This window comes from Garra rufa, chromosome 3 (assembly GCF_049309525.1).
Source record: "Garra rufa chromosome 3, GarRuf1.0, whole genome shotgun sequence".
In the NCBI taxonomy this organism is placed as follows: Eukaryota; Metazoa; Chordata; class Actinopteri; order Cypriniformes; family Cyprinidae; genus Garra; species Garra rufa.
Window position 1 is genome coordinate 57,603,637 of NC_133363.1, and position 12,764 is coordinate 57,616,400.

General features: G+C 35.0%; 1 protein-coding gene across 1 annotated transcript in view; it reads right to left on the reverse strand.

Annotated features, from left to right (window-relative positions):
- Positions 1-12,764, reverse strand: part of syt7b (synaptotagmin VIIb) — a 141,402-nt gene that overhangs the window by 100,447 nt on the left and 28,191 nt on the right. The window contains exons 4-6 of the mRNA XM_073836714.1: positions 12,329-12,424; positions 11,547-11,627; positions 3-95 (exon numbers count right to left, since the gene is read on the reverse strand). Of these exons, the coding sequence (XP_073692815.1) occupies positions 3-95; positions 11,547-11,627; positions 12,329-12,424 (270 nt within the window). The remainder of the gene's footprint in view (positions 1-2; positions 96-11,546; positions 11,628-12,328; positions 12,425-12,764) is intronic.

The following is a 12,764-nucleotide window of genomic DNA, read 5'->3' on the forward strand; positions in this document are numbered from 1 at the left end:
ACATGTTGAGGATGAACTCCTTGGGTGGATAGGAGCTCCAGCGCTGCTGCACACTGCTGCTGTCATTGTTATTCCAAAAGTCCCTGTCAAGATCACTGCGGACAGACAGAAAGACAGCTGAAATAGCCACAGTGTATCTTTAGGAAGAGTTAAACTGAGAAAAAAACTGCAGAAACAGAGTTCAGACAGACAGAGGGTCCAGAGAGAGAGAGAGAAAACACTGGTGTAATACTACAGTAACTGGCTGAGTGGAACGATCCGGCCACAGAGAGACTTTTTAAAAAAAGCTTTCTCTTGTCTAACAGTGTTCCACAGCTCCTGTGTTTTTAAGTGGCACAAAGTCTTGAAAAAGTAAAAGATTTCTGAACACGAGAGCTGATGTAAAAATAGCTCTAAGGGTGAGATTAAAGGGGGTTTGAGATGGATATCTTGCACAAACAACTTAAAGTCATATTTATTCTGTGCTGTCAGAACGCTGGATCTGACTCACAGAGGATCGAGCCTTTCATAACCTACTGTATTTCAACTTCTAATCTCTATAAAAACAACAGAAGCAACGAATACAGAAAAGGAGAAAACATCAGAGGTAAGACACCCAATTATGGGTGAGAAATCACATTTAATAACAGTACATCAAACTCTATAGTTGTTTTTCTGTAAATTAAGCAAAAAGAATCTGGTATAGGGCTGTCACTAACTATTACTTTAGCAATTGATTAATCGGTCGATTATTCTGACAATTAGATGAGTGACCGGATATTCATATAGGCCAAAGTGTGGAATACATATATAATAGCGATGAGGGAATAATAATTTGTTCAAATAAAGTATCAAAAGCAAGTAATCAAATGGTTTTATTGAACAAAACTGTCAAAATACATAATGTAATAATAAACCAGATGAGTCCTCCCCAATTTGACTTTGTTGCAATATGGAACTCTTGCATTATTATTGACTTTTTACTTTATTATTTTAATACTGTAAGGTTGCTTTGACACAACTTGTATTGTAAAAAGCGCTGTATAAATAATCTTGACTTGACTTGACTTAAGCAGCTGCATTCCATTTAGGAGTTACAGGCATTTTACTAAAAGTGGCCCTGACCATTTTGAACTTTTTGGTGTCATTTTTCAACAGTGACTTGAAAGTTAGACTTTTTTTTAAATTATTGATCTCTCCAGAGAATCTTTCTGCACTGGTTTGGTTCCGCTCGGGTGAAAAACCTAGGACTGGTTTGCAAAAGTAGTTTTTTTTTCCAGAGTGAGTGAAAAACCCAAGACTAGTTTGTAAAAGTAGCTTTTCTTTTAACATATTCTCAATCGTTTAACAAATGATTCGATTGACAGCAGTGGTTCTAGAGGCAAAGTTGTCCAAAATGAGGAGTTCTATTGTATGATACAAATATCATGTGTATGTGTACAGTGGAATGCACAATTGTTAATATAATCAAAAAATGCAATATCGCCCCCTAGTGGCTGATTTCTTTCAAATTTCTCACAGACTTTTGGGGTCTTAAGTCAAACAGCTGCACCAAATTTCGTTCCAATCGGCCTCTGTTAACCTCGTCTAATAGGTGCTCAAACTTTTTTGGCCAATGACGGCCATATTTCACTGAGAAACGCAAATATCTTTAATAGACACTTGTAGCACTTTGGACCAAGAATGTACACAGTGATTTTTTTACATTGATAGGACAAATGATTATGTAGGTATACCCTTTTTATGTTTTTCCCTCTTATAGTGCCACCAAGTGGCCAAGCTTCACAATTTTTGTCATGCGACCTCAGATTGAGCTCTTACATACGTGTTCTGAGTTTGGCTGAGACATCTCATTCCATTCAGGAGTTACAGGCATTTTACAAAAAGAAGCCCTACCCCTTTTGAACTTTTTGGTGTCCCTTTGCAACCGTGAGTTGAAAGTTAGACTTTCTTTTTAATTATTGATATTCTACGCTCAGGGGAAAAACCTAGGACTAGTTTGCAAAAGCATTTTTTTTTTCCCCAGATTGAGCGAAAAACCTGACTAGTTCGCAAAAGTTTAACAAACGATTCGATTGACAGAAGTGGTTCTAGAGGCAAAGTTGTCCAAAACGAGGAGTTCTATGATACAAATATCACGTGTATGTGCGAAAAAAAAAACTTGCAATGCACAATTGTTAATGCAAGTGAAAAAATGCAATAACGCCCCCCAGTGGCTGATTTCTTTCAAATTTCTCACTGACTTTTGGGATCTTGAGTCAAACAGGCCCTCCCAGTTTCGTTCTGATTGCCCTTTGTTAACCTCGTCTAATAGGTACTTAAACTTCATTGGCCAATGACGGCCATGTTTCATTGAGATACGCAAATATCCTTAATAGACACTTGTGGCACTTTGGAGCAAGAATATGCTCAGTGATTGACATTGATAGGACAAATTGTTGCGTAGGTATAGACATTTTTATGTTTTTCCCTCTTATAGCAGCTTCACAATTTTTGTCCTGCGATCTCAGATTGAGCTCTTACATACGTGTTCTGAGTTTGGCTGAGATATCTCATTCCATTCAGGAGTTACAGGCATTTTACAAAAAGCAGCCCTGCCCCTTTTGAACTTTTTGGTGTCCCTTTGCAACCGTGAGTTGAAAGTTAGACTTTCTTTTTAATTATTGATATTCTACGCTCAGGGGAAAAACCTAGGACTAGTTTGCAAAAGCATTTTTTTCCCCCCACAGATTGAGCGAAAAACCTGACTAGTTCGCAAAAGTTTAACAAACGATTCGATTGACAGAAGTGGTTCTAGAGGCAAAGTTGTCCAAAATGAGGAGTTCTATTGTATGATACAAATATCATGTGTATGTGTACAGTGGAATGCACAATTGTTAATATAATCAAAAAATGCAATATCGCCCCCCTAGTGGCTGATTTCTTTCAAATTTCTCACATACTTTTGGGGTCTTAAGTCAAACAGCTCCACCAAATTTCATTCCGATCGGCCTCCGTTAACCTCGTCTAATAGGTGCTCAAACTTTTTTGGCCAATGACAGCAATATTTCACTGAGATACGCAAATATCTTTAATAGACACTTGTAGCACTTTGGACCAAGAATATACACAGTGATTTTTTTTACATTGATAGGACAAATGATTATGTAGGTATACCCTTTTTTTATGTTTTTCCCTCTTATAGCGCCACCAAGTGGCCAAGCTTCACAATTTTTGTCATGCGACCTCAGATTGAGCTCTTACATACGTGTTCTGAGTTTGGCTGAGACATCTCATTCCATTCAGGAGTTACAGGCATTTTACAAAAAGCAGCCCTGCCCCTTTTGAACTTTTTGGTGTCCCTTTGCAACCGTGAGTTCAAAGTTAGACTTTCTTTTTAATTATTGATATTCTACGCTCAGGGGAAAAACCCAGGACTAGTTTGCAAAAGCATTTTTTTCCCCCCAGATTGAGCGAAAAACCTGACTAGTTCGCAAAAGTTTAACAAACGATTCGATTGACAGAAGTGGTTCTAAAGGCAAAGTTGTCCAAAACGAGGAGTTCTATGATACAAATATCACGTGTATGTGCGAAAAACTTGCAAAGCACAATTGTTAATGCAAGTGAAAAAATGCAATATCGCCCCCCAGTGGCTGATTTCTTTCAAATTTCTCACTGACTTTTGGGATCTTGAGTTAAACAGGCCCTCCCAGTTTCGTTCTGATTGCCCTTTGTTAACCTTGTCTAATAGGTGCTTAAACTTCATTGGCCAATGACGGCCATGTTTCATTGAGATACGCAAATATCCTTAATAGACACTTGTGGCACTTTGGAGCAAGAATATGCTCAGTGATTGACATTGATAGGACAAATTGTTGCGTAGGTATAGACATTTTTATGTTTTTCCCTCTTATAGCAGCTTCACAATTTTTGTCCTGCGATCTCAGATTGAGCTCTTACATAAGGCTTCTGAGTTTGGCGGATATATTTCATTCCATTCAGGAGTTACAGGCATTTTATTAAAAGCGGCCCTGCCCCTTCTGAACTTTTTGGCGTCCCCTTGCAACAGTGAGTCAAAAGTTAGACTTTTTTTTTTAAAGTATTGATATTCACTCTCCAGAGAATCTTTCTGCACTGGTTTGGTTCCGTTCAGGTGAAAACCTAGGACTAGTTCGCAAAAGTAGGTTTTGCAAAATATCAGGCTAATGATTAAATCTAAGGCGTTATGTCTGGCATGAGCCAAGGATTCTAACGACATAAGTCACTTAAGTCTGCGACTGAGGGTTTAGGAGTTATGAGCGATTTCGTACTTTTGATCGACTGGGGCGAGCCTTAGCGACATTGTTGGTGGTGTGAGTGCTACCATCCCTCCAAATTTAAAGTCTCTACGACTTCCGGTTTAGCTTGTAGAAACCCTAATTATAAACAATAGAGCTAACATACACTAAGCATTATAACAAAGGAAAATAACAGTCGAGGATTTTTCTAATTAAGTACTCAACTGAATTGAGAAATCATGACAGCCCTAATCCAGTAAATACTTCAGGTGTTTCATCTTATTTCATCATTTTTTAATCTGAAACATAATGGGTGGCCACACACCACCAGATGAGATGATTAATAACTATGAAAAATTGAATGAAGTCTAATGTTACATAACATACTGTACATAAAAAACACGTTTCCAAACTTAAGCATATTATCCACATTAGAAGGCAATTAAGTTAGCAATGAGGTATCGTTTCAAATGGACCATCCTGTGACTTAAAAACTGCCAGCTGTGATGTTTAGTGATTTCATTTGTTCTGACAATGTCTGATTGGTCTCTATTAAAACTTTAAGCCATATAAATGGATCTCCCATTTAATATTTAATTTGGGTCGATGGAGGCATTTAATATGATAATAAAACTCTGAACGTATTGGAGGTGTTCCAGGTACTAATTCATTTAACACACACACACACACACACACACACACACACACACACACACACACACACACACACACACAGAAAGGTGTACATTAAGACACATGCAAATATATATACATATAAGTATATATCCACATTTAAAAAATCTGCTCATAAGCACTCATCAAACAGAAGTAAACCTGGGTAGTGTTTGAAAGTTTTACACACCAGCTGGCTAGTAACTTGTTTATTTATTAAGACGCCATCTGGCTGGTAAAACGTTTAGTATCTGGTAAATACACATGATTTAAATCTTTTTTTTTTTTTTCAAATGATCTAATGCTACAAAGTAGCAAATTTATATGGCATCATATTTCTTGCAGCTAATTCTTTTGACTGGCTCAAATGTTACAAAATAATAATTACATATTTTTTAAAGTAAATTAAATATATTGGTGTTTAAGTGGCACTTAAAAAATATTACAACAAAGTTAAATAAAATATAGAATAATCTCAAAAGGTCTTTCAATTTCAAGATATTCTCAAAATATTACTACTTTAATCTCTAAACTGTTTTTTGTTTTACAGTAAATTATTTTTATTATATATTATCTAGTGGTTATAAATATACAGTTGAAGTCAAAAGTTTAACACTGTGTTATTACCTGAATGATCCACAGCTATGTTTTTTTGTTGTTTAGTGATAGTTGTTCATGAGTCTCTTGTTTGTCCTGAACAGTTCAACTGCCCGCTGTTCTTCAGAAAATTCCTTCAAATCCCACAGATTCTGTGGTTTTTCAGCATTTTTGTGTATTTGAATGCTTTCCAACAATGACTGTATGATTGTGAGGATCCATCTTTTCACACTGAGGACAACTGAGGGACTCATATGCAACTATTACAGAAGGTTCAAACGCTCACTGATGCTCCAGAAGTAAAAACAATGCTTTAAAAGCTGGGGGTGAAAACTTTTTTGTTTTGGAGATCAGGGTAATTTTAACTTATTTGGTCTTCTGTGGAACATGTAAGTATCTTTTGTAGCTTCTGAATGGCAGTACTAAATGAAAAAAAAAAAAATTAGACAATTTAAATGTACACTTGTACAATTCCGTTCAAAAGTTTACACCCCTGGCTATTAATGCATCATTTTTTCTTCTGGAGCATCAGCGAGCGTCTGAACCTTCTGTAATAGTTGCATATGAGTCCCTCAGTTGTCCTCAGTGTGAAAAGATGGATCTCAAAATCATACAGTCATTGTTGGAAAGGGTTCAGATACACAAAAATGCTGACAAACCAAAGAATCTGTGGGACCTGAAGGATTTTTCTGTAGAACAGTGGTCAGTTTAACTGTTCAGGACAAACAAGGAACTCATGAACAACTATCACTCAACATCAAAAAACACAGCTGTGAATCATTCCGGTAACAACACAGTATTAAGAATCAAGTGTATGTAAACTTTTGAACGGGGTCATTTTAATAAATTCAACAATTAGTTTCTCTTGTGTTCTATATGTAAACTTATTTTATGTGAAATATCTTATTCAGGTCAGTACTAAATAAAAAAATAACATGCATTTTGTATGATCTTACTCTTTCTGGTAAAATTTAACAGTGTGCAGATTCTGCAAGGTGTATGTAAACTTTTGACTTCAACTGTATTGGCTTGTACTGTTAATACTTCTACTTTTCTTTCATTGTGTTATAGCTTTATTCTTAAAACTTTAAAACAATCAATGTTTTGATTTTATCTTAAAATCATACATATTTTTCTTTTACAATATTATAATGTATGAAAAGTTCCACACTGCTGTCGTGGGCTCCATTCCTCCTCCAGTAAAAGAAATCTGAATGTTTAATTCACAGTCTGAGGAACACAATGAAATGTGTGGCGGAACAGCTCTCCCTGCCCTTGTGCGGTCACAGGTGATTAGCTGTCTGGCCTCTTGCACTGATATAAAAACAGTATCCATCTGCTGTGAGCTGCATTGGTGTCTAATTAGAGCATTGCCTGATTAATATTCAGGCTGCAGTGGTTACCAGAGCAAGTGCTCCAAGTGGACCAGTGCTGGAAGTGTGCTGCTTCACACTGCTGACCTGATAAACATCATCAAGTGTGTGAAAGCCATCATTTCACACACACTTGCTATTTTTAAAGTACCTCGAGGTTATTCCTGTGGTTTGCTTAGAAATACTGGCTGGGTTCAGAATGAAATATCCTTTAGAGTTTGCCTGATACCAAGATTTTGGGTTTAGTAGCAGTTCTGGTTCCTCAGTATGGATAGTAAATTGATACTGTACCTCAGTATGAACAGATGGAAGGTAGACCACTGAATATGCATGACAGATTTGCATAAAATGTAATGGGAACATACAATGTACATAAATTCAGTTAAAATTTTAGTTAAAGGGGATCTATTATGCAAAAATGCATGTTTTTGTCATTTTTATTAGTTCTTGCTTTTTAAAATATGTTTATATTGTTTTTATCATTTTGTTTCGGTTTTATTTTTTTGTTATTTATTAATGCAAGTTATACTAAAAGAAAAAGAGAAATTATGCCTTGGCATCTAGCTGAAGTTAAATTAAAAGTTATCTGAAATAGATTAAAATAATTGAATTTATTTCATGCAACACATATACATACATATAACTATATATATACATATACATATATATATATATATATATATATATATATATAGAGAGAGAGAGAGAGAGAGAGAGAGAGAGAGAGAGAGAGAGAGAGAGAGAGAGAGAGTTTGGGGTTAAGTAAGACTTTTAGTAAGATTTTCTTTTTAAAAGAGTCTCTTATGCTCATCAAAGCTCCATTTTATTTCATCAAAAATATTTTATTTTAATAGTGATCAACACTATTTTAAATTGCATTAACATTTCACAATATTACAGTTTTTTTCTGTATTTTATTTAAATAAACACAGTCTTGATGAGCAGAAAACTCTCCTTTAAAAAGTTGAACTTTAAAAAGTATTAAAAATCTTACTGATCCCAAAAACCACTTCATGTCAACTATACTTGTTTTGTACTAATTTACAGCACAACCCTACATAAGTTATAGATTAATTATAGATCTTGATAATGCGTTGCTTTTTCAAAATTGACAGAAATAAAAAACTGCTATTTTGCATTTTTAATCCAATTCTTTTTGCCAAAAAAAAAATTACAATTCAAGGTTAAGTCAGATGCATTGCCATATCATGACTCTGTGTATACAGAAAATTTGCATACTGTGCACAGCATAGAAAAGGCATACTGCAAATATGAAATTATGATGGCAGTATGGCATTAACCAGAACATAAGAACATAGCTGCATTTTGATATTTGCAAACAACAAGCCAGTGTTGTCCATAGTACTGACCATGACAAGAGCCACAGCTGTTGTGAGAATCAAATATAACACTTCTGACACTATAAATTCAATTGAACACTCCTGAATAAATTAGGAGGAGGGAATATGAAACATATGTGTATCAATAACACATTAAGTAATGACACATTTGCTGTTTGTTATATTCCAACACGATCAATGCTTGGAATAGCTTGCTACTTCCAATATTTCTGTGCACAGTATGTGAATTTGTGTTATTATGTAATATGTAAAATAACAATGAAAAATGCAAAACAACACTGTATTTGTTTGGTATACATGCATACTGAAACAAAACACCCCTATTGAAGATTTATGGTATGTATGTGTATTTTGCAGTATATGGGCCATTCTAGAGAACTGGTTCAAAGTCAGGGTTGGAAACGTCTTGGGAAAAAAAAGTGTATTTTTTTTCCACAAATTCGTTATGTATTCAAATTGTATAACATCCAAGGTACACATTTCTACTAATTGTGCATATAGTACATTACTCTCATGCTGAATTTTTGTTTATGCAGTACTGGATAAACAATGGTGTATAAAATATACAATAATGTACTGCAAATACACCACTATGCTTCATACAGTATTGTTGTTATTGAATTGATCTTGTAGTGGAAAAATACATTTCAAATGTTTTTGTCAGGACTATCCTCAGTTAAGACAAAATTTCATTTTAAATTTGTTAAACTGATATTGTTCATTGCATTTGAGTCCTGTCAACTTCATTCTTATTTAGGAGGACAACTTCACAATTTAAGTTCACTAAACTTAAATTATGTTTATTGCACTTTTTTATAAAGTCCAGTCAACTTTATTCTTAGTTAAGACAACTTCACAATTTAAGTTCATTAAATTTAAATTATGTTTATTGCACTTGTTTTATAAAGTCCCGTCAACTTCATTCTTAGTTAAGACAACTTCACAATTTAAGTTCACTAAACTTAAATTATGTTTATTGCACTTTTTTAAGAAAGTCTAGTCAACTTTATTCTTAGTTAAGACAACTTCACAATTTAAGTTCATAAAACGTACATTTTAACATTTTAAGGCAACACGAACACTTACTTTTTTTAAAGTTGAAACAACAAAAAAAATGTTTTACAGTGTAAGGTAGTGACAATTTTATGAGATAACATCCTAAAAAACAAAGATGTCACTACTGAAACTTGTTTGTTTCGATCAAAACTGCTTCGGTATTGACAATTTTAGATACTTTCGAACCTAGCTCAAAGATGCTAATTAGCACATGGTTAACTATAGAAAAATAGTGTTTGGTAGTGATGTTCCTTAAAGTTACACAGATTTTTGAACACATTTACCTCAAAATGATAGGGCCTATCTACTCACCCCTTGTAGCTATGAGAGAGAGAGAGAGACATAAATATTTTGTTATCATAAATGTAGTCTCAGCCAATGGATTAAAATATATACTGTTCCGGTAGTGACATGAAAATGCAGGACTTTTTTTTTTTTACATTAAATGTAATAATTTACATAGAAAATGTAAAATAAAATTTTTTTAACTTCATTTAAAAATGTGTAAAAAATACTTAGAGTACCTAACTAAATGATGACTTCATATATATTATACTGTATGTATATATATATATATATATATATACACACACACACAAGTAGGATCTCAGCGCGAATCAACCAACCAACTAGGAACTTGCAACATTAACACAAAAGGACACTTGTTGATCATCCAAGGAAGGAGATTGTCAAATATGGGGCAACTAACCAAGATTAATAGTCAAAGAGATCTTGCACATCACATGAGAATCATTAGAGATTTCGGTTGGTGGGCTCCCCGACCCAGGGGACACAGACTGAAATTCCTTCTACACCCTTTTGACCTTTTGTTCCTCACAGAACACATCCTTACGTTCACAGTATGGCACAGGAAACTGCCCTTTCACATATACACCTAAATTGTGCTAAAATGACTTATGAGCAACTCATCATTTCTATGCATAACTTTCTATCATTTGTAACCCACACATTTGCCTATTATGTTTTAATCACTTATTGTGTATGTCCTTTTAATAACTATTGAATAGCTTAATGATTTATATTGGTGTTTGGTATGCCTGAGCTTGAAATTGCATTCTTGTAATGTTTCTATAATTCAATTCTTTGTAAAATGTATTTTAGTCTTGTTATCAAAATCATGTCCAAATTTGACTCTGCAAAGAGCGGGAAAATTGGGACCTATGGAAGTAAAATACTGACAAATGTTTTTGAAGCAAAACAGGGTGCTGTATAGCACTAACTGAAATAAAATGCATGGTATTAACAGTGCTTGCGTTTTAAGGTTGTGCAATTCAACATGGGTGGATATTTAGGCTGTGAATTTTTCAAGTGGAAACATAAAATTTCATTTGTAAAATTTTCAATGTTAATAATACAGATTATTTTAAAATACGACTTTCACAATTGCATTGTTTACAATTTCAATATTAAATATTCATATTATTTTAAAATACAAATTTAACAATTGCAGTGTTCAAAATTTCAATACTAAATAATTTCAATACAACCTTTGATATTTGACAGGACATTTCGGTGCGTATTATTTCGCTTCCAAAAATTCAGCGATTCAAATTCGCCAAGCAATTCGATGCTATACATCCGGGTATGGCAGGAAGAGCAATTGAGCATCGATACAAAATCGACGCCTGTTGCTTTCCGCTTCACCAGCAGGTGGTGAAAGCGAGTCTTGCTGAGACCATTGCGGTCCGTGTACCTTTTATTCATTTATGAAATAAGCAGAAATTATATATATATATATTGTCGTGTCAATCATCTCGCAGGATCACTCGTCTCGTGCGCTGTTGCACCTGCTGTATCGTCCTGAAGCGGATGATTGTCTGTTGTTCCGCTTAACTACATTGATATTATTTCTATAAAAATTATTTTATTATACAATTTTAATATAGATAGATAGATAGATAGATAGATAGATAGATAGATAGATAGATAGATAGATAGATAGATAGATAAAGTATAAAATAGCAGGGTTTTTTTTCGTTTAAACTGTCTTTTTTAACTCTAGCCTAATATTTTATTTCCCTGGGCCCACCCAGTTGGTGAGCAATCGGTGGATGGCCGAAAGTCCGTGAAACACCGACTCTGCACAAGCCTATCTAGCTATTGATCAACATTTTACCTAAGCATCTAGGCTGAGCAGATTTAACCTAAATTTCAGCAAAATAAAACGTTTCTGTGGCTATATTGGTATATGTATATTACCTGCAGGCACCTCTTAATTAACAAAAGTTCACTTTGCGCTCTTGGCTTCTGCCTCCTCTATGGTCCTGTCAATCATATCGCTGGATCGCTCGTCTGGCGAGCTGTTGCTCGTGCTGTATGTAACACCGTGAAATGGTCTCAGCAAGACTCGCTTTCACCACCTGCTGGTGAAGCGGAAAGCAACAGGCGTCGATTTTGTCTCGATGCTCAATTGCTCTTCCTGCCATACCCGGATGTGTAGCATCGAATTGCTTGGCGAATTTGAATCGCTGAATTTTTGGAAGCAAAATAATACGCACCGAAATGTCCTGTCAAGTATCAAAGGTTGTATTGAAATTATTTAGTATTGGAATTTTGAACACTGCAATTGTTAAATTTGTATTTTAAAATAATATGAATATTTAATATTGAAATTGTAAACAATGCAATTGTGAAAGTCGTATTTTAAAATAATCTGTATTATTAACATTGAAAATTTTACAAATTAAATTTTAAGTTTCCACTTGAAAAATTCACAGCCTAAATATCCACCCATGTTGAATTGCACAACCTTAAAACGCAAGCACTGTTAATACCATGCATTTTATTTCAGTTAGTGCTATACAGCACCCTGTTTTGCTTCAAAAACATTTGTCAGTATTTTACTTCCATAGGGACCACGTGACTGATAAGATAAAATTGGGATTTATGGTTTGGGAGGAGAAACCAGCAGTACCCCAACTAAGGACAATGTTTTAATTGGTCAAGACACCATTTGGGATGTGTCCAAAAGCTGAGTTTAAATACTCAGGACACCATCAAATCTCTCTCTTACACTCTCTTACTCTTCGCGTGCTTCGTGCCGCCGCGTTTCGACACTGGTGTTAGCGTTCTTTTCGAACGCTCCCTGGCCTGCATGCCAGCTGCTCCTCTAAAGGAAACAGGAGGAGATTGTTACACTTCTGTCTTTTACTTTAATTCTTTTATTTCTTTCCGTTGAGAGTTTCGTGTTCTAGTTAAGTTTTGAAGCAAGCCGTGACCCAAACGTCTGTGCTGACCTGAACTTTAACCAGCGCACAACGCCGCATCCTCAGCCAATGCCCAAGACTTCACATCGAACGACCACCGAACTCCCAACCAATCTGCAACCTCGGCAAACCCCTTTCTGGAACGACGCGATGAAAGGAATTCCCTCAACACAAAGGCAACGCAATTACAACCTCCAGATTCTAGCTGAACTGGTGCATTTGATGTAAAGTTTAATAACCTCT